Source organism: Megalobrama amblycephala, linkage group LG6 (assembly GCF_018812025.1).
Source record: "Megalobrama amblycephala isolate DHTTF-2021 linkage group LG6, ASM1881202v1, whole genome shotgun sequence".
NCBI classification, from domain to species: Eukaryota; Metazoa; Chordata; class Actinopteri; order Cypriniformes; family Xenocyprididae; genus Megalobrama; species Megalobrama amblycephala.
This window is the reverse complement of record NC_063049.1, coordinates 25,413,629-25,440,807: the sequence shown is the minus strand read 5'-3', so window position 1 is coordinate 25,440,807 and position 27,179 is coordinate 25,413,629. Positions and strand designations below refer to the sequence as shown.

The following is a 27,179-nucleotide window of genomic DNA, read 5'->3' as shown; positions in this document are numbered from 1 at the left end:
ACATTTATTGACTGACAGCTCTCCTATCCCGTTGAGAAATAAAGTGCAGAGGCGTTGTGTGCGCAGTGTGAATGTGATGGTATTGTAGTTCTAAATGTGAACATGCTTTTACTCATCTCACTTGCACAAAAACATTCAGTATTCCGCAAAATGAATAAAAACAGCGAAATACAATCTCAGAATTTTACGCAAACCTGTAATAATTAACTATATTAAATTACACAAATATACTAATGTCACTTTATTAACTTTGCTGCTGACCTTCAGTGATCTAATTCAAGCATACTAATAAGCAAAAATTACTTTATATTAGATTTAGAAATTACTTTTATTAGATTTAGATTTTAAAAGTAACTTTTCCCCACTGCTAATGGGACCAAAATTTTGCTTTTTGGCCACCAGACTACTGGCAGATTTGAGTTTCAAATGAGAATTTATATTGATTAATTAATCTAAATTGATAAAAATTAATCCGTTTTAAATGTTCTGTACTTGCACTTTTTTAGTGGTAGTGGTAGGCTACTTGGTTTGATGTTTTGTTATCTAAAATACACTTGAAGTGTGCAAACACTCGTGGGACCAATGTTGTGCCTGTCTGCCCTCTGGGGGTTCAAAGTCTGACTTTGCCTTCTGTCTAACAAAACTCAACGCAGTGCATATTTTTATGTGATGACAATTAAGTCAGCGAGTAATAAACCAGATAAAGTAGATGTAAAAATCACTTTGATGCATTTCGGTCATTTCGTGTCTGATCAGGCATCGTGTATTGTCCTATATTAACAACGGGTGCAACAACAACACACATTGTAGCTAGCCTACGTTAATGTTAAAGTGATGGAGAAAAAGCTGTATAATGTTAGTCGGGAACAAGCAACTTGCAAGTGGTGGTTGCGGTCGAAAGTGAGCTGTTTATTATCGTCGGTACGCCTTGCGAAACTAGCTTTACTGACATGAAACGTAACGTCATGAAATGTCGTTAAAAGGCTCCATTACTCATCTATTAAAACGCCTCTGCTTGTTTATTTCCACCGCCGTGATCATCCGCGAGCGTCGTGAACTCCGCCTCGTCCCTCGCTTTTCTCATCTTATGCTGTAAGTCTTTTGTTTAAGAGACGGGGATCATTTCACAACACTGCACGTTTCAATCGATTTCTGCTGCCACCGTGCTCAGAGCAGCAGTGCTCAATTAGGCTACTGGGAAGACTTTTCCTGCATGGCCCTTCGCCCACGTGTTTGCGAACCAAAGCTCTGTTAAAGTAGACTACAGGGTACACTATTCTGAACTGGCCGTCGATATGCTCGAACTGGACCATCGCCTCGCTCCTGACACTCCTGCATCCCTACCGACCAATCAGAGACGCGGCACCGTCCCGCCCCTCCCGATTCCTTCAGAACACGTGATCCGAAGCGGTCTGGAAACCTGCCGCTCGCCTTCAGTGCGTTATTGTGGTTCACAGGTACAGAGGAATGGCCCTCCGCGAGACTGACAAACTCAAGGCTCACCGAGAGCGCACGGAGTGAGGACGGAGGACAGTCTCTCTAACTGGCGCTTCAGTGGATGTTGTAACTTCGGCATGTCACTCGAATGGGATATATGATTTTTGCCCCATTTGTGTTTCTCAAAAACACCCCTTGCGTCTCTTTATTTTTGCCTTGTTTCCTGAACATCTCGCTAACCCACTCTCCTCCCGATACCATCCCCTCCCCTGTCATCGCACCCAGACCTCTCTCATTCCGCATCTGCACCTTATCGCTTCGGGCGGATCCTTGCTCTGGTCATCCAGAAACAACTGCTTCATGGGGCACACTCCTTTCATCGGAAAATGTCCCTCTCTTGGCTCCTAAGCGCACCGGCAAAGTTGACAACATTAGGACCAGGGCGCGTCTGTGAGCTGTGTCGGGGGAACTGAGATGGGTGTCTCGGTGGCGGCGGCCCTACACGAGCCCCGAAGTCCGCACCAGTGGAGCCGGATAGTGGGACATTGGGTATGGATTGCAGTCTTGTCCTTTCTCGCCACTTTCCCGGTGCAACAACTTGGCGCTTTCCCATCCTCTCTCAGCGACTGTCAGACTCCAACTGGATGGAATTGCTCGGGTAAGATGTTCAAGTAGTCCGCTGATCCTTGCGTTGAGGGGAATACGGTTTGACGTTCCCTTGGCAACGAAAGACAGCTGTTTATCACACAAGAAGCATAAGTTATGAACCTAAATTGAACCTAATGTGAGATGATGCAAGTTTTTGCAGTTCACTGCTGCTGGAAAAAAGATGTTAAAGACCTGTTTTAGTTAGTATACTGATAGTCAGGGCGAGCTATTTGGTGTGTTACCGTCTTTTCAACTCTCACGTGATATGTAAATAATAATAATTTTTACATGAAAACAACAGTTTTCCCCCATCATTTTAATCCGCTTGAAATGAAATAGCCCAATCGAGATATAGGCTAATCGTTAATATTCACCGCATAAAGTACTAAATAAACTGTCATGTTTAACCGTTCTTAGATTAGGCAATATTGTTTTTCTTGCTGGTTAAATGGCTTATTCTCACGAATGAAACAGTGTTTAGCCTACTAACTGTGGCTGATACCACATTTCCTACATTAATTGACCTGTTTTTCAAGTTCAGTGCGTTCAAAGGAAAAGGGATGGTTTGTACGTCAAACACAAGCTTTCACCCCTGAAGAAATTAAGAAACACGTATCAAAGTATGAACATTTTTATTCATCTTTGAAAGATACTTTTTCGCGTTTAGGCTACCTAAACTCGTATTTATATCTTTCTTTTTTGTTGGAAAAAAAATAAAAATAAAAAAAATAAAAAATAAGACAAGCGCACATACAGTCCCTCACTATCAGTTATATTCTAGTAGCTAGCCTAATATATCGATAGAGGATAACATTAACGTTTAAATTGGAAACTGATTTTAACGTCATCATTTGTATGCATAGCCTATATATATATATATATATATATATATATATATATATATATATATATATATATATATATATAAAGCACTTTGTGTGCTTTAGTATTTGACAGCTTCTCGTTCCTAAAAAGGCTACCGCTAGTGAACAAGTGGTGATGTTTTTATTGAAGTAGGTTTCAGCCTTGAAGAATTTATTGTACGTGTAAGAAATCTTTTAGAAGTCAAGCCTTACTTTCCTTGGTAACGATTCCATCAAGCCGGCATAATAGTCTCCGAGCTTCAGTCCGTTGTAGACTCGGATATTAAGTGGGTTTTGATTTGGATTGCGCCGACCTCTCACCCTCACTGTCAGAGCGCCGTTCAGATGATTGCGGATGCACGTGGAATAATCATCAAGCGCGCCCTGAGGCGCGAGAGACGCGCGGAACTCGCCGCATATTTCTGCTCAGTTTCCCAACGTGGCGCCTGACTATCAATCAGCAGGTCACCGTGGGCAATTAGGTGTCGTTCCAAAACATCTATCCTTGCCTCTTGCCTGCACTTTGGTTATACAACTCATGGCAATGGCATGCATGAGACGTGGGAAGCTCTACCACAGGCATGCCTGAGGGCCACTTTAGTGTTTCCATGATTTACAAAAAGGTGTTGATAGGCTATATGATTTTTTTTTTTTTTTTTTAGTAAATCCTGTCTACAAATGCATAATAAGAAATTTAACACTAATTGCCAGAATCAAGCAGCTAATGGTGTATTGTATTATTTTTCAAACAGGTGTGGCTAGTGTTTGGAGTTATAGAGTTTTTAATAGCTTATCTGATTGTCATGAGTGCAGTCTAAAAGCTTTTAGTGACTGTTTTTTAAACAGCTGTCAGTCACATTTGACAAGAATTTCTTTGTTCTGTGGAACACAAAATGAAAGTCAGTGGGATGAAATGTTATTTTGGACTATTTTTATTGTATGGACAAAAAAATCGTAGAAACATTCTTCAAAATATCTTTTGTGCCTTCTTACAAAAAAGTTGAGGGTGAGTGATAGCATTTGATATCACTAAATCATCGCTGAATTAAGAGGATAGTGCACACAGCAAACAGAATGCCAAAAATGGACATTATAGCATTAATCAGGTCTGAAGAGAGGAATCCTTGGCATAAAACCTGAATTTCCAACTGACTGAATATAGTTTAACTCACCAGCACTGAATTATGCGCTGAACACAGCAATAATGTCCAGCAAAACAAATGCAAGCCAGCTGTTTAGTCAACAATCCTAACTTGTGGCTGTTGGCAAAGGACATAAGCGGTGTGAACTCTCTTGCAAAGTGTCTGTTTACTGAAATATCTTCTCTGTGCATGCTTAGAATTCAGTCTCTACTCTGTAAGCTCATTTTAAATTTTATGTAGCTACTGACTCAAAACTCACTGTCCAAAGGACAGTAAGCTTTTATTTGTATTGTTCAGATATCAATAGCTCTTCTTTGGAGAACTTTTTTCTCCAAGGGTGCATATCAGCTGCAAAGGAGCTGAGAGGAGATGGCGGACTTTTATGAATTTGAAGAGATTTGAACGTAAACTGCCAGTTTTCGGTCATCATTTACTCTCCTTCATGTCTTTCCAAAGCTGTACTGTCTGACTTTCTATCTTCTGTGGAACACAAAAGAAGACTGTCAGTGTTTTTTATCCATACAATGAACGTCAGTGCGGTCCAATGTTGTTTGGACCCCAGGGTTCTTCAAAATATCTTCATTTGTGTTCAAAGAAAGAAAGAAAGAAAAATAAATACTGGTTTGTAATGACATGAGGGTGAGTAAATAATGACAAATGCATCTTTGAACCTTTGCTGTCTGTCTGTTTTTGTTAGAGTATTTTCAGATTACTCCAGATTTTTTACAATGCACTCCATCTCTATAGAATGGTGTCGTGTAGGAGAGGATTCATAACAGAATCGAGAAACAGAATCTGTTCTGAATTCTCTACTACACTACCATTCTTTAGAGATCTGTATTACACCTTAAACAAAACAAAAGCTTAAAATATTTTCAACTGATAACAATGTCCTGGGGATTGAATTCCAGCTCTTTAATGGCCAGACAACTGGTCTGATGTCTCACTCAGAGGAATTGTTTACACTTCACCTTTAGAATATTTGTGTCTCTGCCAACTTGCATCTTTCAATTATTCACCTCGCTGCAAGGCCGAAATAACAATCTGCATCTCCCCCGATACTCACCCGTTTGGCACGTTGTGAGATGTAACGTTTGGCACATACTTTTCGTTTTGATAAAATTACGACGAGGAGAGCGGGGAGACCTGCAATACCAGGTGTTTGAGCCAAACAAAGATTCTGATTTCGCTGCAGATGGAAGAAACAGGCAGCTGGAGGTAGTACTGGCAACACCTTTAATTAGGACTGTTAGAGCTCTATTACTGATGAAGTGGATGTTGTTGGTTGTAATATTGGAGGTGAATTCATTAATTAGTACAGTCTAGTGTTATTCATATGCATGTTAAGAAGTTCTGCATACATTCTCTAAACTGAATGCATAAATCTGCCCTTCACTTTGTCACTATAAAGTTACAGCTGTAACTCAGAACCCATTTGTTTTAAATTGCAATCCATTAGCCGCTAAATAGCTTTTATGCAAAAGTGGCCAAGCCTAGGACAAATTATGTTGCTCCAAACACCCATCCAAAAGCAGTTACCAAGGTTATACTGATTTTAAAGTTCTTTATAGAATGTTTTGCTTCAGAATCTTGCTTAGTGGGAAGCCCAACTTCTGGGGAAATATGCAAATTTGGCCTTATATAGAATGTTTAGGATTCTACAATAAAATGAAAGTAGCGAAAGAGAATTTTTCTTCCACGTTCATACAAATGTAACAGATTATTAAAGAATATTAAAAAAAAAATAATAGGGCAGGGTCTTGATTTTATGCATAAGTAGTTGATTGGATTTTGAGATGTGGGTGTTGCACTAAAAAGTGAGTGCCAATGTGATTGTGGATGGCCTCTAAATGATTGGAGATGTTCGGTTTTAACATTATGTTTAAAAAAAATATAATATTATATTAAAGGGATAGTTCACTCAAAAGTGACATTATAGTGGCACAGATATTTATTAAAGGGATAGTTCACCCAAAAATGAAAATTTGATGTTCATCTGCTTACCCCCAGCGCATCCAAGATGTAGGTGACTTTGTTTCTTCAGTAGAACACAAATGATGATTTTTAACTCCAACCGTTGCCGTCTGTCAGTCAAATAATGCTAGTGGATGGGAACTTCTACTATAAGAGTAAATAAAACTTGCATAGACAATTTATCTTGCATAGACAATTCCAAATTAAACTGTATGTGTGTGGACAACAAGAGAGTAAAAAAATTCAATAAAAGATATGCAGATAAACATCAAATTTTCATTTTTGGGTGAACTATCCCTTTAATGATTTTAACCATTTTATTATTATTTATATCTTATAATACTATACTATAAATTCTATATCCTTCCTTAAAGTCTGTATTATGTACTTGTGTTTTGTACTAAATTCAAAGTGCTCTAGTTTGTTTTGATGTTAGTATAAGGCTGTTTGTTGGGAGGTTAAATATAGTGTTTTTCTGGCTTGTGACAGCTCCAAAAAAAAAAAAAAAAAACCGCCTCCGCAAACCATTGTTGCGAATAGTCATGCGTCAGCTGATCTTATTTACAGCTGTGTGTCACTCAGGCTGTTTGCACATCACATTTTTACTATACATACTTTGAACTTCATAAGATTTTGAAGAGTCCTGTGTTTAAACTGAACCCTTTTCGTACTTACAGAAAGTCTATTTTAGATTCAGGAAGAGTTAATTTAACTTGTTTTTGTGGGCCGTCTGATAGTAGAACATCTTAGGATGAAAGATGTAATTTCCTGTTTGGCTGCTCTAATCATTGCTCCGTGACTTCAAAGAATGACTTTGAGGAATTTTTATTGAATTTTTTTACTCTCTTGTTGTCCACACACATACAGTGCTTTCTTCACAAAGAATCGAAAAACAGATCTTATCTATCCGTGTAGACAGCTACTGAGAGATTGTCCTGCCAGAGAGACTTTAAAGAGAGCAGAACAAAATTCCTTTCCGCTCATGGTAACTCATCCCTGCTCAAAAAGCATTTTTAACAGACTTCCAAAAGCTTATTTACAGTTAATCATATTATCTGACTGATGTTTGGTTAAGTTTAAAATCTGGTTAAGCATTTAAAGGCCTCTCAGTGTCCTTGATGAAGAAATTACTGTAATAAAATTGCAAGGATGCCACTGCCTGTTTCCAGAACTCATTTCCTCTAGTGTGACCTGCTAACTTTCTTCAGTCTCTGTTTTTACTTTGCCATCCCGAACCTTATATGGCTTTTTGGTGGTCCAGACCAGGAGTACGTGAACCCTAGGGGATACATATATAAGCAGCTCCTCAGGGTGGAATTAAAGGGATAGCTTACCAAAAAATTTCAATTCTGTCATCATTTACTCACCCTCATGTCTTTTCAAACCAGTGTGACTTTATTTCTTTTGTGTAACACAAAGAAGATATTTTGACGTTCATTGTATGGACAAAAGCAGTTGAAACATTCTTCAAAATCTCTTCTTTTTTTGTGGAACACAAAAGAAGATATTTTGAAGAATGTTTCAACTTTTGTCCATATAATGAACGTCAGTGGGGTCTAAAACAACTTTCATTGTGTAGACAAAAATCACTAAGATGGTATTTTGTGTGAAACTGATTTTGTATAACTCTAAATGATAGAATGTATAGTATGAGGTAAAAGGAACACATTTCCTTTTTTTTTGTCAATGAAAAGGAACTTGACATTTACTTGTGGGGCTGTGAAGATTCATGAGGCAAAAAGGCTGGTAAACAAGTCCAGACTGTTGAATCGCTCTCAGTATAATCAGTGTTTATTCTGTTAGATGGAATATATCTTTTCAAGGTCGGTTAGTGGTTGACTCTTTTGTCTGTGTTTTTTTACACATTTTCTGAAACTGTGGCACCTCATGTGTTGTTTTTAAATGGAATTTGCTTTTTCATTGTCGCTACAGGATGCCACTGCCTCAGATTAATTAGAATGAATAGAGGGATTTTGTGTCTAGTGAGAGAGAAGCTTCTGTGACTCAAATCTCCATGTTCTTATCCGATCCATTACACCATTTCCCCCTCCTGCTCATGTTGCCTCGTTGAATGCTGCACATCTCAGACAGGCATTATAAAGCATCTACTGTGTGTTGTGAGGTCAAGCTGTATCATGACACAGCTATGGAAGGGCAGCCAAGCAATAGAGGTGTGACAAAATGCCTTGCATCTGTATGACTTCGCTCAGGGAGTGCTTGCATCAATAATGCAAGCAGATGCATCATGCTCGCTCAGACCGACGAGGTATGAGCCACATTAGATTTGTGTGCCAAGTAGGCATGTGACGGTATCAAAATTTCATGTTGTGATAATTGCTGAAACACGGTATACGGTATTATCACGATATTGAAATAAGTTGCAAAAAGGTTTGTAATATAACAGGTTTAATAACTTTTTCCTTGTAACAAAGAGAACTCTGAACATATAAATACAATAAAGTAAAATTATAAAGTCAACGAATGTTTCAAACAGATTATAGTGGAAAAGAATTATAAAGAACAATAGGTATCACATTTACAATAAGGTCTTATTAGTTAGCGTTAGTTAATGCATTAACTAACATTAACAATGAGCAATAGCTAAATTTGTTACAGAAGTTATTATTAAGTTAGTTTAAAAATACAACTTTTAATTTTAGCTCAGGTCCATTAAATAATACAGTTACAAGTTTTGATTCTAAAAGTGTTATTAAATGTTGAAATTAAGATTATTAAATGCTTAAGATGTATTTTTCATTGTCAGATTATGTTAACTAATGAATTAACTAATGTTAAAAAATGGAGCCTTGTTTTAAAGTGTGACTGAACAATGAAGAATCAGAACATATTAAAACAATATCTAGGGCATGTTGTAGTCTAAATTAAAATATAAAAAAAATTAAGTTTGAAAATAAATAGCCTTATTTCTTTAAGAATTTGGTGCTGTGATGAACACAATAGAGAATACAAAAATCTGAATGGCTGTTTATAACATTTTTACTGTAGTAGCTGTAGCGCAGCTGCTTTATTTACAGGGGTTACCGGGGGTAACCACTGCATTTCTACTGTCAGAGTGTGAAAGTGCATTTTCATTCAGCGTCTCTCCTTCACTAGTTCCACCATGCGCTGCTCAATAACGTTGGGCTTGTTTACATCAGTGCGCATACAGCTGTGTTGTGCATTTTAAACGGTTGATGGGTAAAGTATTCTTAAAACGCATTCTAAAAATCTGAATAATTCATAAAAAATATTTTTCAAGGTATTTTGAAGTGCCCACGATAATAATATCATGCATATTCAGTATCATATTCATTATATAGGCTATATCATATATCGTAGTACCATATACCGACACATGTCTAGTGCCAAGCAGGTGTTATATGCAACTTCCAGAACAATTATTTGATATTTGATAATAAAGTTGCATGAACACAAATAATATTTCTATAGTCTATATAAGTCTATGTAAGTAAATGGGGTCCAAAAATCCCTTTTTAAAAAAAAAAGAAAAAATTGTTTAAGAAAGTCATACTGGTTTGGAACGGTAAATTACCACATTTGTTTTTTTTTTTTTTTGCACTAAACCATTCTTTTAAGGCACCAATACTTCTACTGATGCCACCTTAAAGGTCCCGTTTTTCGTGGTTTTTTGAAGCTTTGATTGTGTTTATAGTGTGCAATATAACATGTGTTCATGTTTCGCGTGTAAAAAAACACAGTATTTTTCACATAATTTACTTATCTGTATACCGCTGTTTCCACTGTCATAAAAACGGGCTGATGACTTCCTTGTTCTATGAAGTCCCTCCTTCAGAAATACGTAACGAGTTCTGATTGTGCCAGCGGTTCCTGTGTTGTGATTCGACAGCAGCTTAGCTTACCGGTTGTGGTCCATAAACAACGCCTTCTCCAGACAAAGAGGGAACTGCTCCATCTTTCAAGAATAATCTTTGTGCGAATCCGGCATTAAACTGATTGAGATTGAGGAAGCTGTCCTCAGCAAAATGTGCTGCACATAGTTTTACATGTGGATTATAATTTTCGGGAACCGAGTTAAACATAAATTGTAACCATTGTACAGCGTCCCTGGGAAGGCCAAACAAAGGTGATTGGACTGCGGGATGAAAATAACAGCGTTTCGATGACATGGCGACAAACACACTCTACAAACGCAACTCTTGCTCTTCTCCGTGGGAGCGCAACAAGACCACGCCCCCTTTTTTTGTGTATTCCTGTGGGCGGAGGTTAGTCAAAAAACTGTTTTAGTGACGTCATTAAAGAAGGAAGTAGAGGGATGTAGTCCAAACTGGCCGTTCGATGTAGGCGACTTCTGTTAAATAAAATATCTCGCTTGGCATTGAACTTTGAGCTTTAAAATTTTACAGATTTTATTTATACTCTAACAACAACATTACACACTAACTAAAGTTTGAAACATGGGATCAAGAAGAACGGGACCTTTAAAAAAAAAGGTTTGTGACCCCTCCGAATGCGAGAAAAAGATTTTGTGTAAAAAGTGAAATAATTCTTATTTTATCAGTAAACCGAGGGATTGACGATGGTTTTGACTAATTAGCTTTGGCAAATACTCTGACTTGTATTTGTTGCTTCAGTAGGCTGAATTGATTGAATGTCAGTTTATCACAGCTCCTTAGGAACAGATTGTGAACAAGATGAATTTTAATGAAAAATTCCTGTTGCAAAACATTCGTATGAACAGCTACTTTAATTTTACACGAGAGATTTATGCACATACCAAGAGCCTGCATAATTTGTCAAGGTCTCCACAACTGAGGCACACAATGTGAATATTGCAACTGTCTCACAAGACGACTGATCTTTTTCCTCCCTGTAGCGTTTCAGGTCCATTGATAATTTCTTTAGCTGAAATGCAAATAAGCCACAAGGTTATGTAAGACATTTTTCTGCGCTGTATGTGGCCCTTTAGCAGGGGCCTAAAGTAGCTGCATGTCCTCTGGTGTTGTCGTTACAATGAGCAATGTTCTGGTTCGTTCTGGCTTCCAGGGCTCACTGGATAATACAGGGTAAAAATACTGTGTAGCACTTGCAAGAAGCTTATTTGCTTCGACAGCAAAAATCCCAGGGCACACGAGCGGACCCACTGTTTTGTGTCGTGTAGTCTTATTATGATGATGTATGGCTCTTTGAGTCAGAATATATGCAGGTAATATGGAATGTATCATGAGATATTATTCTTTGCATAATGTTTGTGTCATTTTTATAATATTAAGCAAATGATAGAGATGCTTATTCCTTGCATAATTATAAAAGTTATCAGAGAGGGGCTGAATGATGTAGTGCGGGTAAACGGGTAAACTCATTATTTTGGGAGCTTATTGTTAAATAAACAGCAGTCAGCTTCTGTATGCTGAATAGAATAAAATTAGGTTTTGACTCAGCGGTGGTCTGTTTTTAGAAACGACTCATCTTAATTGTAATCATCTTAAGGAATCCTTGCGGACTTAAACTGTCTGCGAGCTCTTGATTTTTGATGAAGTACTATTTTTCGGAGTCTGTCCAGCTCCTCAGCAAAATGAGAATATTTCACAGAGCCTATACTCAGCTTATTATAAAAGCTGAATAGTGTTCTCATGCACCAATTCCAAGAAGTTCACCATGTGCTGAATCATTATTCCTCAGTGAACACTTGTTTTATTCCCGATAAGAAAATATCTCAAGAGCAAAATATGGTCTTGGCGAATGGAGGTGTTCATCGCAACTTGATGAACCCTTCAGAAGCCTTGCCAGATATCCTGCTGGGATGACGTATTTGTTCCGTTAGTTCTGCTGAATTATTTTTATCAGAAGTGTCTGAACAAACATCCTGCTTGTGCTAGTCGTGTCTTGACACTGCTGTGTTTATGCAGAAATTCATGATGTTTTCTGGCTCTTTGTGTTGTTGCAGGGGATGATGACCGTGACACAGATCTCTTCCTTTGTGACACCAACACTTGCAAGTTTGACGGCGAATGTCTCAGAATTGGGGACATAATAACATGTATATGCAACTTCAAGGTAAGGCCACCTCCCCTATGAAACAGCCTCACTAATCCAGGTTTTGTGGGATCTGAAGGGTCAGGGGTTGTATGACAGAAATCTTTTATCACAGCGACAGTATCACTTATTGTTACAATATTTTGCTGAAAATTCACTACAAAATGGATTGTATATATCCACATAACCATGCGGTTGTCACAGACTGGTTTGCAGTACTCAATGCACGACAAAGATATATTCAATAAAATTTAATGGAGATCAAGGATCAAGGATCAAGGATCAAGGATCAAGGATCAAGGATCAAGGATCAAGGATCAAGGATCAAGGATCAAGGATCAAGGATCAAGGATCAAGGATCAAGGATCAAGGATCAAGGATCAAGGATCAAGGATCAAGGATCAAGACCATGAAAACAACTACAAACACAGTGTAACATTAAACAAAGCTAGACAAAGCTAGACAAAGGACAGACTGAAACTAAGGGAATATATACACAGTGAACTGAGGAGTTAACAAGACTAATTAACAAGACACACCTGAACTGAAGACACTAATCAAACCAGTAACCTAGGAGACAAACAGACTGGCAAATAAGGAGAAATGAAACAATTAACAAACTAGAAAACTGACAATGAAACATGGAAAGACAGGGAAAAACATAAAAACAGATCAAAAACAAACTCAAAACGTGACAGTGGTAATGCCTGTTATTGGATAATTCAGTAATTTAAATACTTTATAAATACAATTAGTTTTATTTGACTTTTTTTCTTTTTATTTAAGACTTGATGAATGCAGACCAAAATATGATGCTATTCATAATTTTGCAAGACCTATCAATCATGGCAACAACATATCACTTTGTTAAGTACAATCAAAACACTTAAAACTGATGCCCCCGGTTTCACAGACAAGGCTTAAGATAGTCCTAGACTAAAATGCATGTTTGAGCTGTTTTAACTGTCTGGTGTTTTTTACATGCTTTAAGATAAACCATGTGCAAATTCAACAAATAACCATTGTTGAGTATTTTCACCATTGTTGAGTATTTTCTCCTTGATATGAACAATCGGGTAGTATAAGGCGGGTGTATGATTCATATTACGATGTTTTGATGAACTATGCCTTTCTTCACTGACATTCTTCAAAAGAAGACTTGCTCAAAGCGTTTCTAAGGATACTGATTGTTAGAAGGCAGCTGTCTCACTTGTGAATGTGAAAATGGTTTGTGTAACATTAGCAACACATTATTAGCTGTTTGATAACAGTCAACCAAAACGCTAATCATATTAATTACCGTTATGTGCCCGACATTGTAAAAAGCCATTGTGCAGCGTTTACCTCGGTAAGTTGACCGAGTGGATCTTGTCTGAGCTTGTGCGAGTGGGTGGAGGCGGGGGTAATTATCATATTCATAGATCCGTTTATATTAAATGAGGCAAGGGTGTAGAGTTATATTCAAGCTATTTTAAGCCATTAAGAATTTTTTTCACAGGAAAAAAAACTTTTAAATATGTAATTTTGGTGATCAAAAATGAGTTTTAAGGGACAAAATTATTGACTACAGGGAGACTTTAAAATATGCCAGTGCCATTGTTTTTTTTCTCAAGATGCACACCAGTAATGTGTTTTCTAGGGTATGTTTATAAAAGATACTTACATACCCTAATTGAACTAAGGCCTAATCCTGGTTTAGTCTAAGCCCTGTCTGTGAAACCGGCCCACGAACTATATAATAAACATAGTTCTGATTGGATGAGCCACACAGAGCAGAACTTTTTCTTCTTGAAGTTCTTTGGAACTTCATGTTTCTTCGTTGCTCTCAATTTAAAATGAATTAAAGCAGTCTTAATGTCATCATGAAATCAAAACTGACTATTCTATTTTTTATGGAATGTTGCAGTGTTTATTATGAATGATTTATTTGTGAACATAATTGTTTTTAATACGTGCTGTAATCTTTAATCAGACACATTAACTCCTCCTTGCAATAACATCTCTTCTATGATGATATACCAAGTGCCAGCCAATAAGGTTGTCCAATGGCCAGATTTTTTTAATTAAAAGTGATGATTGAATCCTGCTGGAGCTTTTCTTTTTACAGTTGCTTTTACAATTTTTAAAAATAATGGCTTTAGGAGTTAAAAAATCTGTTTAAAAAACACAAGTTAGATGCAAGACTTTGATGCCATGATAACTGCAATTTCAGCTATTCTTTAGTATATCTGCCTTTCACTTTTTTCTGTCTAACTGATGTTTAAGAGCACTAGAAAGTGGCCTACTTTATCTGCTTTGGCCTTGAGATCACAGTGAAATGAAGACGGAGAGAGTCGTTCCTAATAACATCTGAGTTTGGTCTAAATGAAAATGCATTAGAGTCCCTCCAAGGCACTGAGCACATAGGCACTCAATGAGTCTGTTATTTTTATCCCAGCTTGCGAAGGAACATTAGTTTCTTTGGCGAGATAAATAGCATTACCTGTTTGTCCAACCCCCCCTCTTCTTCTTTGGTCCAAATAGGCCTCAGACTTCTCAGACTCATGATGGCGTTCTGTTTTAAGGACAAACCCCATTCTGTGTCTGGCCTCACTGGGTCACATTGTTTTAATTTCTTTTCAAGTGAGGGACTAATGCTATCGGCGAGAAAAGGATAAGCTTGATTTAGACATCCTGGACTGTGTGCCACATGTGTGCAAGTGAAACTCTGGCGTCAGCTAGCTTAAACCTAATAATGGTCCATGTCTTTATTCCATTAAGTGAAATAATTCATCAAAGAAGGAAGTCTACAGTAAGGGAGGTAGTGTTGCTGAAGAGAGGAAGAAGGTTTGATCTGCTGATGAATAGAGGTCATTCAGCCCCTGATGTTCATTTAGTGATGTTTATTCACCTCACACCAGCTCTCAGAGGCGCCTAGCACATCAGTCATACTGTGATGTTTACTTAAGATTGGTACTTTAATGGTTTTTTAAGTATTCATTATGTCTGGATGTTTGGTTGATTTTTACTACTTTCTGCATGGTTCACAAAAACAAGGTTGCAGGGTATTAAACATAATGTCACTTTCAAGTGTGTCTTTTGTATGAACTGTGCCACTAAGAAAAGGGAAACCTCCCCATTGTTTAAGGGAGATGGACAACGATAGACCACTTTTACACCTATAAGTCTGATTCATGCTGAATTATAATTCACTAACTGATGTGGCCAAAGCGAAGCAGTAACTATTACATGGTGGTGCTCATCATTGGGTTGGATTTAGTGTCTTTTTTTTATAGGATGAAATGCAGTCACTTCACTGTGGTCCTGTTCTACATGTGCTGGAAACATTTCCTATTTATCTATTTTTCGATTTATCTATATAGGAATAGTATATACACTGGTTCAAAAGTTTCTTTAAATGTTTTTGAAAGAAGTCTCATATTTACATTTAGATTTATTTTTCATTTATTCATCTAGTGGATGTTTTTATCAAAAGCGATGAGGAATACAACAGTGCTCAGCAAGGCTGAATTTACTTGATCAAAAATAGATCACTAATATTGAACATTAATATTGTGAAATATTATTAAAATCATGATTTTTTTATTATTATCTTGTTGAATTGTAATTTGTAATTTATTTCTGTGATGGCAAAGCTGTATTTTCATCATCATTACTGTAGTCTTCAGTGTCACATGATCCTTCAGAAATCATTCTAATATTCTGATTTGGTGCTTAAGAAACATTTCATTATATACAGCTGTGCTGCTTAATATTTTTGTGGAAATTGTGATATTTTTCTTGATTTGTTTATTTTAGGTTTTCCATTTTTATTATGATCCATTTTTGAATAAGCATGTTGAAGCTCAAAAAATGAGTGTGAAATGTAAAAATGAATCTAGCCGAGAAAATTAATCAAATGCAAAAAGTATCCCTGCGGCTGACTGAAAGCAGAAACTGAGAGCAATGCAGAAATGAAAGTCATTTCATTTACGTAAGTACTTGTAATACTTGCAAAAACTTTCTTTAGCACCTTATTGCATTGTGAGAGGTTGGTTAACCCCAAAATCAATTTAGCCATTTTTATGTGATTTTACCTGCTGGAAAGTATGCAGTACAGTTTATATAATGAATTTGCAGCATGTTATTGGACCATGAATAAGTTCACTTTGAAATCCAGGGGCACAGCATGAATCCCATAAATAGTTTTCAGAAACAAGTTTGATGTGGCAAAGCAAAGTTGCTCCATCAGAGCTTACTATGGATATGACTATCATGTCTCTGACACAGAAGCAGCAGTTCTGGAACAGTGATCTTGGGTTGTGTTCAGGATGTTTTCAAGTGTTTTGACTTCTTAAGTTTATGGTCTGCCACAACGAGTTCTATAATACCTTAAGAAACAGGTCTGTTAGCATTTTCATTCATTTCAGTGGAACTTTCTCAGCTGACACATGACTCCCTGGAAGTACGAGAAGTATTTTATTTTATTTTTTGATGTTTATCTGCTTACCCCCAGCGCATCCAAGATGTAGGTGACTTTGTTTCTTCAGTAGAACACAAACGATGATTTTTAACTACAACCTTTGCCGTCTGTCAGTCAAATAATGGGAGTGAATGGGAACTCTATCAATAAGAGTCGAAAAACCTTGCATAGACAAATCCAAATTAAACTCTGCGGCTCGTGACGACACATTGACGTCCTAAGACACGAAACGATCGGTTTGTGCGAGAAACCGAACAGTATTTATATCATTTTTTACTTCTAAAACACCACTATGTCCAACTGCGTTCAGCACTCGGTTAGTGAGGTCTGATCGTGCTCTGACAGCGGAAGTGATGTCTAGCACTCATTGAAGTATATACGCGAGACATCAATGCCGTTCTCATTCACTCCCATTATTTGATTGACAGACGGCGACAGTTGGAGTTAAAAATCATCATTTGTGTTCTACTGAAGAAACAAAGTCACCTACATCTTAGATGCACTGGGGGTAAGCAGATAAACATCAAATTTTCATTTTTGGGTGAACTATCCCTTTAAATTTACTGCAAGCGTAATTACATTTTCTACCAGCATGAGCTTTCGGGGTCATGCTAACCAGCCAAACTTTAGAGATGCAGCGAGGAGCTACTGAAACTTTGAGCTCTTTGTCTTTTATATTCTTTTTGGCACATCCTGGTCCTGGATCATTAAAGAGTTGGTTCACCCAAAACAGAAAATTCTATCATTTACTCACCCCCATGTTGTTCCAAGCCTGAATGACTTTATTTCTTCTATGAAGATATTTTGAAAAATGTTTTTGAATGTTTCAACTGACAAAACAATACTGGGGTGAGTAAATGAGGACAAAACGTTCTTTTTTTAATAATTTGAAACTTTAAGCCATAGTTCTGTACAGATACATGAAGTGAAATGCAATTTCAAAAAGTCAGCAGAAAAAGTACTGCTTTTTTTTTTTTTTTAAATGAAGCGACTGTATTTCTGCCCTGTCAGATTTTGCCTTCTTTCTAGCAAATCTTTGATTGACCTCATCTGGGCATGTACCATCATGTCATAACGGATTGTGTTGTGATTCTGCATGTTCAGTCATGCTCGTTCTGATGACGCACTGTGTTATGACACCTCTGATCCAAAGCTCTGATGCTCAGTCATTCATGTGCACTTTCATTGCCTACTCGTGTGATTCATTCTAATGGGGGGTTATTGCTTAGCCACAGACTGCCTGGGCTTTTTGTTTTTTGGCTTGTTTGCAAGCTAGTTTGTGGAATTGTCCCTTGCCTGTTGATGGTGTTTGGTCTTGATACAGTTTAACTTGACTGATCAGTTATCGCAGCCATCTTCGCTCCACTTGTCTTGTCTCTCAAGCACTTTGTTTTTGGTTGATACACTATCCCTACATCCATCCTTGGATAACTGAGGTGTTGCCATTTTCAGATGGATGTTAACCGGTTGATGTAACAAACAGCTTCTAGTTTGAGTTCTAGCCAAGGTGCAGCGCTCAAATGAATGTACCCATGAAAAACTGTGTCTCCTTCAGTTCTCCTTTAGCGCTAACTCTGGGAATGAACTCGCAGGATGCGCAGACAGTGGCAGAAGGTGGACGACTTCCCTCCGGGCCTTCGGCTGCCCATCATAATAGCCATTTTGAGCCAGACCTCTTTGCATATATTTCCATACATTTGTGATCCTTTTATTCTTCAGTCACATGGTTTCACCGTGGCTGGAGACAGATTAAAAGTGGGGCTTTATTCCCTGGTGCCATTAGACAGTCCTACAAGACTATGACCATGAATCATGTTGTACAGGTGCAATACCAAAATGTGCTTGGAGTGCCTGTAACTGCAAATTCGAATGTCTTCTCATGTTTGTGTGGAAAAATAGGCCATGAGATTCTTTGTGTTACAGTGATTTCACTACAGGTAAAGGGTGTTTTTTAGCATGAGTCAAGTATCTAAGACCATAATGACCCCATTTTCCTTACTTTTCAAGCACAAAGTGCACATTAGATGACAATAAAAAGGTTAATAATAATCGGATGACTTTGAATAAAGTAATAAAAAGCTTTTTCTTGGTGACTCCACTTCATATTTCTTTTAAATTTGGCATCTGTGGTACACCATCTGGAGCGCACACATGTTTGCTCTTGTTTTTTTTTTCACTTTTTTCATCCATTTTCTTTTACTGGAGTAATTTTCATAGATTCTCAAGTTAGTGTAAAGGCTGCTACTTTAATGTTAAGTATAAAAATTGTTTGGTACGTTTTTTTTTCTTTTAGTATTTTTCTATTGCGCAAAATTGTATTATCACTTGATTTTACAAAAGATGGTTTCTTTTGTTGTAGTTTTTTTGTTTCATTATAATTTCCATTGTTGCAGTATCTCTGCCAAAGAACAAACATAAAAAGAACAAATATTGTTTTTCAGAATGGTCTTTGATTTAATACTGAGGTCTGTTTTATTCAATAAAAGTGAATCGAACAATCCATTTTCACATTCCTTTTATAATGCATTCAATAACAGTAAAATCATTATTGTTGAATTAATGTAGAATTCAGTTTATGTGCAGTCACTAGTGTGTGGATTTATTGGCAATTTTATATTTTATACTGTAGTGTTTCCTCCAATCAGAACTCAAAGTCAGAAATTAGCATTTTAGAAATTTGTTAAAAAGTTAAGTGTGTAATTTTTTTAACCTTTGGCAGATGGAGGTAGTGTTTGAAACCTGTTTAAGGCCCTGTCCACACGAAGCCAGAGCTTACCCCAATCCGATCTTTTTTTTTTTCCTCTTTCTAAAAAAAAATCCCGTCCACACGGCGCTGTATCAAGAAATATCTGTGTCTACACGAAACCAGTGAAACGGCTCAAAATGATGTAGTATACATGCCAGACCATTATGTGGCGCTGTAATTCTGTCACAGAAATGCACTTAAAGCATCGAAGGAGACTTGGAGCATGCGCATAAACCTTGCGCGCTGAATACAAACTGTAGCAAAGCTTACTGTGTGTTCACACCGCCAGCGGTAAAAGCGTCAAAGTGACAGGAAGTCGTTCATTTTCAATGAGAGCCGGCGGCGAGCTCCGGGCCTCCGGCGAGAGCGGCACGGCGCGTCTAGGACGGTGAGAGCGTCGAGTAGAGTTGAAATAAAGTCAACTTTATGGTAATGAGCTATGATGCGGTTCGGCGGCAACCAATCGGAATGTAGAGGTCCTCGCTTGAGAGGATTCCGATTGGTTGCCACAACTAGTCATTTACTTTGACCCTCCCGCCGGCGGCGGTTTGAACGAACAGTACAGCGTTGTTGAAATAACGCTTTATTTTGGCTCAGTAGCTTCTGCAGCACGAACCCAAGCATGTAGAGTCTGCTATTGCTGTTGTCGGTGCTGTTTTGTGGTGTTAGCGCGTCTGACTAGGGTCAACACGTGGGGTGATGACATCATCGTTTCAGAAAATATACGGATTGCCCCATCCACACGATAACGCAAAGACGGTGTTTTCAAATTGATCCACTCTGGGACCCGGTTTCAAAAAATAGTGGTTTCACCGTTCGAAAACGCCGGATCCGTGTGGACGAAACGCCTATTCTATAAAAAATTTGTGCGGTTTCACAGAAACGCGTCTCCGTGTGGACGGGGCCTAAAAATCATTATTTTGGCATTTGCATTTGGTGTAGAAATGACACCTTTCTCCTTTAAAGGGTTAGTTCACCCAAAAATGAAAATTCTGTCATTTATTACTCGCCCTCATGCCGTTCCACACCCGTAAGACCTTCGTTAATCTTCGGAACACAAATTAAGATATTTTAGTTGAAATCCGATGGCTCTGTGAGGCCTTCATAGGGAACAATGACATTTCCTCTCTCAAGATCCATAAAGGTACTAAAAACATATTTAAATCAGTTCATGTGAGTGCAGTGGTTCAATATTAATATTATAAAGCAACGAGAATATTTTTGGTGCGCCAAAAAAATCCAAAATAATGACTTATTTAGTGATGGCCGATTTCAAAACACTGCTTCAGGAAGCATCGGATCATAAATGAATCAGTGTATCAAATCTGCTGTTTGGAGCGCCAAAGTCACATGATTTCAGCCGTTGGCAGTTTGACACGCAATCTGAATCATGATTCGATACACTGATTCATTGTGCTCTGATGCTTCATGAAGCAGTGTTTTGAAATCGGCCACCACTAAATAAGTCGTTATTTATTTTTTTTTTGGCTAAATAACGATTAATAATAATATTAATATTGAACCACTGTACTCACATGAACTGATTAAAATATGTTTTTAGTACCTTTATGGATCTTGAGAGAGGAAGTGTCATTGCTCCCTATGAAGGCCTCATGGAGCCATCGGATTTCAACTAATTTGTGGAACGGCATGAGGGTAAGTAATAAATGACAGAATTTTCATTTTTGGGTGAACTAACCCTTTAAATGATTTGCAGAAACGCATTTGAATGATCTTGGGTGAGCAGCATTTCCATTCAGCCTATTGGCCATTCAGTATTTTTCCATTCAGCCTATTTTTTTATTTTTTTTTTAAACCTAAGCTTTTTTTTTTCTTGTGCTTTTTTTTCATGTCTATCACCCCTAATAGCTTCTCTCCATGAGCTGCCACAGGAGATAACTTTCACCAATATATCAAAAATGAAGCAATTAAAATCAGGAAGGAAGTTATTTCAGGGTGGAATTAGGTCCAGTTTCCTGTTAAAAGTCAGTCTGGTGGGATTGAAAATGCAGTCATACCGGCAGCACCTGTTTTTTCCTCCTGGCTATGTTAGATGCGGGATGTGTCATAGATCCATGTACACAGAGTCCCTCGGCTGGCATGTGCTAGACATGAGATTGGTTGGTGGTTTGGCAGCTGGAGAGTCGGCGGTGTGGGGATTCTACCAAGGTAGGTGATGTTCGCTTGAGCCTGATGCCACTCAGGATAGCAGCATCTGTATCAGTCCCCGCGTGGCTCCCCTCAGCCTGTCAGACGCTATTACCGAAGAGCCGTCTCCCCTGACAGGGCCCAGGAGCTCCTCGCTGGGAAGAGTGTCTCTCTAATCAAGAGCAGACTGCCAAGCGGTTAAGGAGGGAGGCAGGAGCCTTTCCGCCTTCCCCACTAGCCTCCCCCAACCCTCATCAGAGGCAAACAGCACGTACATGGGCATCCTGGGAATGGGGAATGTCACTCAGTCACACAATGGCAGGCACGTCTCTGTGTGAGGGGGCAAAAAATACATCATCTGGTGAGACATGCACCAGATTCTTTTTTTTTTTCCCTTGTTTGTGCCTCTCCGGGATATCATGGCTGATCTGCTTCTATTTTTTCCCTCCCATGACCCTGTTGGCCACCCTCCCTGAGAGCTGTCACAGATAATGTTCTTCTTTAAGAAAGCAAGCGTTGAATCCAAATGCACTAAGACGTAGATGCTCTCTTACTTTCCCAGATGAAACTGTAGTTAAATGAAGATTGCAGATACAGAACAAGTTAAACTCAGTCGACAGCATTTGTGGCGTAATGTTGATGGCCACAAAAAACAATTTCCCTCATTTTCTTTAAAAAAGAAAAGGTTATGGTGAGGCACTTAACTACAGTGAAGTAAATGGGGCCCATTTTTAGTATTTAAGAGCAAAAATGTCAAGCTTAAAATTGTTCTGAAAGCAGTTGCATTCATTTTCTGTTAAACGTGTGTATTATTTGACATTTAATTATCAGCATCAGCTGATAAAATGTTCTGCTTGGCTGATAAGTGTTGGGAGTGGGACTTTTATTTTAACAGCGCTAAGAACGCCAGCACCTGAGCGCAGACACCCTGAAGTGTTGATTCTCCATATTCATTAGTTTACTTTCATCTTTTTAATCAGTTATTTGGCAGAACTGTTTAACAAAGAAATTAAATGGTAATTGAAAAAGTAATGATGGATTGAAATTTCGCAATATTCGCCAGAAAATGAATTTTCAGTTTCGGCTGAAACAGTTTCGGTGGACTGAAATCATTGTACGAAACAGTGATGTTTAATTAGCACTTCTCCTATGGCCGCTGTCTTTTTTTTTTGCATGCAATGTGGATAAGCTAACAACAGGTAAACATGTCAGATGTGTGGATGCTAAAATGTCACATATATTTGCTTTATATCAGGCATCTGCCACCCTGCTCTCTAAGATATATGCATCAGCATTGGCCATCAACTCATCCATATTAGCTGATTGCTAATTTTAACAACTATGGATTGGCTCTACTATAACCCAGACTTTCTTTTTTAAAGGAGAAACTAGTCAAAATAATTTTTTGTGGTAACCAACATTATGCCAAAAGTGTTGTTGATTGATCTTAAAGGTGCCCTCGAATGAAAAATTGAATTTATCTTGACATTGTTAAATAACAAGAGTTCAGTATGGAAATGACATACAGTGAGTCTCAAACTCCATTGTTTCCTCCTTTTTATATAAATCTCATTTGTTTAAAAGACCTCCGAAGAACAGGCGAATCTCAACATAACACCGACTGTTACGTAGCAGTCGGGGTGTACGCCCCAATATTTGCATATGCCAGCCCACGTTTCCAACATTATAAAAGGCATTAGACAAGGGCAGCCAGTATTAACGTCTGGATGTGCACAACCAAATCATCAGACTAGGTAAGCAAGCAAGAACAATAGTGAAAAATGGCAGATGGAGCAATAATAACTGACATGATCCATGATAACATGATATTTTTAGTGATATTTGTAAACTGTCTTTCTAAATGTTTCGTTAGCATGTTGCTAATGTACTGTTAAATGTGGTTAAAGTTACCATCGGTTATTACTGTATTCACGGAGACAAGAGAGCCATCGCTATTTTCATTTTTAAACACTTGCAGTCTGTATAATGCATAAACACAACTTCATTCTTTATAAATCTCTCTAACAGAGTAGCATTAGCCGTTAGCCACGGAGCACTATCAAACTCATTCAAAATCAGAAGTAAACAATATAACAGTATACAATACTCACATAATCCAAAGCATGCATACCGCATGCATGACGAACACTTTGTAAAGATCCATTTTGAGGGTTATATTAACTGTGTAAACTTTAAGGCACTGTTCAAGGCAAGCGCGAGCTCTGTGGGCGTGGACCACAGGATTTAAAGGGGCCGCAGCATAAAATCGGCACGTTTATAATGATGCCCCAAAATAGGCAGTTAAAAAAATTAATAAAAATCAATCTATGGGGTATTTTGATCTGAAACTTCACAGACACATTCAGGGGACACCTTAGACTTATATTACATCTTTTAAAAACATAATCTAGGGCACCTTTAAAGGATTAGTCCACTTTTAAATAAACTTTTCCTGATAATTTACTCACCATCATGCCATCCAAGATGTTCATGTCTTTCTTTCGTCAGTCAAAAAGAAATTAAGGTTTTTGATGAAAACATTCTAGGATTATTCTCCTTATAGTGGACTTCAATGGAGCCCAAACGGTTGAAGGTCAAAATTACAGTTTCATTGCAGCTTCAAAGGGCTTTAAACGATACCAGACAAGGAATAAGGGTCTTATCTAGCGAAACGATTTGTCTTTTTTGACGATTTACTTTATGAACACAAAATATTGCCTTGAACGTACTTCCGGTTTTGCATTCTTCAAAGCGCTTACGCGAAATGTCTTATGCCTTTCCTATTCTACTTACGGAACGAACGCGGTGCCAGTTTCGTTTTTTTCCGTAAGTTGAATAGGGAAGGTGTAGGACATTTAGCGTAAGCGTTTTGAAGAATGCGAAACCGGAAGTACTTTCAAGGCGATATTTTGTGTTTATAAAGCATAAAGTTGTATTTTTTTTCTAAAATGACAGATCGTTTCGCTAGATAAGACTCTTATTCCTCGTCTGGTATCGTTTAAAGCCCTTTGAAGCTGCAATGAAACTGTAATTTTGACCTTCAATCGTTTGGTGTTCATTGAAGTCCACTATAAGGAGAATAATCCTGGAATGTTTTCATCAAAAACCTTAATTTCTTTTTGACTGACGAAAGAAAGACATGAACATCTTGGATGACATGGGTGTGAGTAAATTATCAGGAAAAGGTTATTTAAAAGTGGACTAATCCTTTAACCTGAATTGTAATGTTCTTTTAAATTCAAAATTTCAAACAGCTTTCTCAAACCTATTCTCACAAGGCATTTCAAAGTCCATCAAATGGAGCGAGCAACATTTTGGAGTGATGAGAGAACAAATCGCATGTGAGCAAATGTTCACCCTCGCGTCCTTGTGCAAGACTCTCCCGTTCACATTCCTCCACTGGTTTAAGGTCAACTCATCCCTTTGGTATGGAACTAATGATCTGACAGAAAGGCCCAGTTTTCCGTCGACGTTCCCTGGAGCTTTTACTCTGTCACAAACGCTGTGCCAGACATCCATCACTCCACAGGCCCAGCTGACAGGGCCACTCAAAGATGCTATCGCTGTCTTTTGTCACGAACCACAGGTGTTCCAAGTGTTTGGAACATTAAGTCTTCTTAGTTCAAGTACCACTCGTGACGTCTGAGATTTTCAGATTTCAATGATCGGACAGCTTTGCGTTTTCCAAAGAAACGGTTGTTGGAGTACCATGGATGTCACTGGAATTCAAAGAGACGATGTCCTGACTTGTTCCTCCGTTCCTCAGGGCTTCGCCTCCATCTTTGACAGATTTGTTCTCCTGATAAGGATCAGCTGATGTTACTGATACACAGCCGATAGGCTTTATGTTATCTTAATGGAAGAGAAAAAAACAGACCGGGCAGACTTCTTGTCTGTGACTGTCTCTCTACATGTCAGATTGAGCTGTGCACGCAATGTCTGTTTGCAGTCACAGCCGCTCACTCACGGTGCACTTTGAGCATCGTTCTGGCCTCTCATGTTTCTCGAGTCGTGCTGTTTCAGCCCTCATAATGTGCCCAAGGGTGAAAAGAAATGCTACATAATGCTTAATGAATCAAATGGGTTATATCATGTTCCACAATGCATAATTAACTCGCTATGCCTGTTTCATCTCAAGCTGTTGTGTACCCACTGGAAAGTAGACGAGTACACACATTTGCTTTTCTTACTCCATATCAAATCAAGACTCCTTTAGCACTTCTCAGTCTGTTGGACCATATGGGAGCTTTGCATCTGCACTCAAGATACTCCGCTGTTTTAAATATGACACTCAAATGTCACACTTCCTCGCAGATATCCTTAAATTCAGTGTTTCACTCCCTCACAGTGTTGTACAATAAACACATATGGCAAACCTCACTTCAGTACGCACTGTTTGCTAACACTCCATCTTATCCAAGATAGTCTCATAAGGGTGACGCTACTATAGCAATATCTATTCTGGATATTCGAAAAGTTACATTCTCACCTCAGTTTAGAAGATTCAGTTTAAGCCTACTTTGAGTGTGTGTATGTTAAAAATATATAATCTAATAGTATTGTTTTGTATACAAATATATATTATAAAAACAATTGTGGGTGTTATTTTTTCACCCTGGCAGCGTACAGCTTGAATCAACTATTTTTATGATATTTCTATGATGTATATCCTGTTTATGGGACAAGAAGTAACCATAAAATAGCCAAACATGCTGGCATGACATTACATTTTGCATACACAACAACAACAACAAAAATGTATGTGTTCCAAACATCATTAAAGTGATTTAATGATGACCATTTTCATTTGATCCCTTGGGTAAACTAATGGAGTCATCCAAAACTAGCTGAATGTGGGACCAGAATGACTTGAATACAGCACTAGAGTGACATTTTGGTGGTGCAGGAGTCACTAGACTGCCGTTTTCTTATGGGAGTGTGTTGTCTTAACATGTCAGCAACTGTACGGTAGTTTTTAGTGCTGTAAGCGCTTCCTCTTACAGAACTGTAGACGCAGTACGCAGTCAGTCTTATCACCACACCGATCGCTTCTGCTGTTCACTGTGTCTGACTTTAATTGCCTGTCTTGGTTCAGTCTAGTCCTACTGCTTGAGAAGTTTCTTTGTGTAGGCTAAGGCAGTACAAGCGGTGCCTAGCATAGATGGATTGACTTGTCAGAAAGAGAACAGCTGATTTGTGCCTCTGAATAGATGAATAGATCAACTAATAGATGGACTGACTGATGCAGGAATGAATGGCTGGATTGGGGGAAAAAACTGATGGATGGGTGAAAAACAAGGGATTAATGGGCTGCCACTTGCTCGCTCTAATACTCACTCTAATAATGCTGCAACGCTTTTCTGTTGGCTTCCTGCCTGTGATTAAGTGTGACATCAATTCGAGGCATAGTGTGAAATGTTAAAACGTGGTAGCACAGGTGTCTCTGAGTGATGTTTGCAAGAACTTTTTGTTGTTGTGAAGAAACACAGGCTTCAAAATAAGTAAAAGATAATGAAGGAAATTGGAGCAAAAGCAAGACCTCTGTTTGCCAGAGCACAGCCCCACAGCAGCCCCTGCAGGACAAAACAGGAACTGCAGTACGTCCGATGGAGGTTTAAAAGTCAGAGGAATCAAAACACAATGCATTACAATGAAGGGTTTTAGTTCCTTTGAGGTACAAAGGCAAAATATAGGATTATTCTATACAAGCAAACCTGCTCACACATACACAAGCTTTGAAACAC

At 38.2% G+C, this 27,179-nt stretch overlaps 1 protein-coding gene across 4 annotated transcripts in view; it reads left to right on the top strand.

Annotated features, from left to right (window-relative positions):
* Positions 1–956: 956 nt before the first annotated feature.
* Positions 957–27,179, top strand: part of tmeff2a (transmembrane protein with EGF-like and two follistatin-like domains 2a) — a 77,153-nt gene continuing 50,930 nt past the window's right edge. For 2 of the 4 annotated variants that reach the window (XM_048193566.1, XM_048193563.1), the window contains exons 1-2: positions 958–2,095; positions 11,991–12,100. In XM_048193566.1, the coding sequence (XP_048049523.1) occupies positions 1,912–2,095; positions 11,991–12,100 (294 nt within the window). In that variant the 5' untranslated portion in view covers positions 958–1,911. Of the gene's footprint in view, positions 2,096–11,990; positions 12,101–27,179 lie in introns of all 4 variants that reach the window. The other 2 variants (XM_048193564.1, XM_048193565.1) reach the window with 2 other exon arrangements.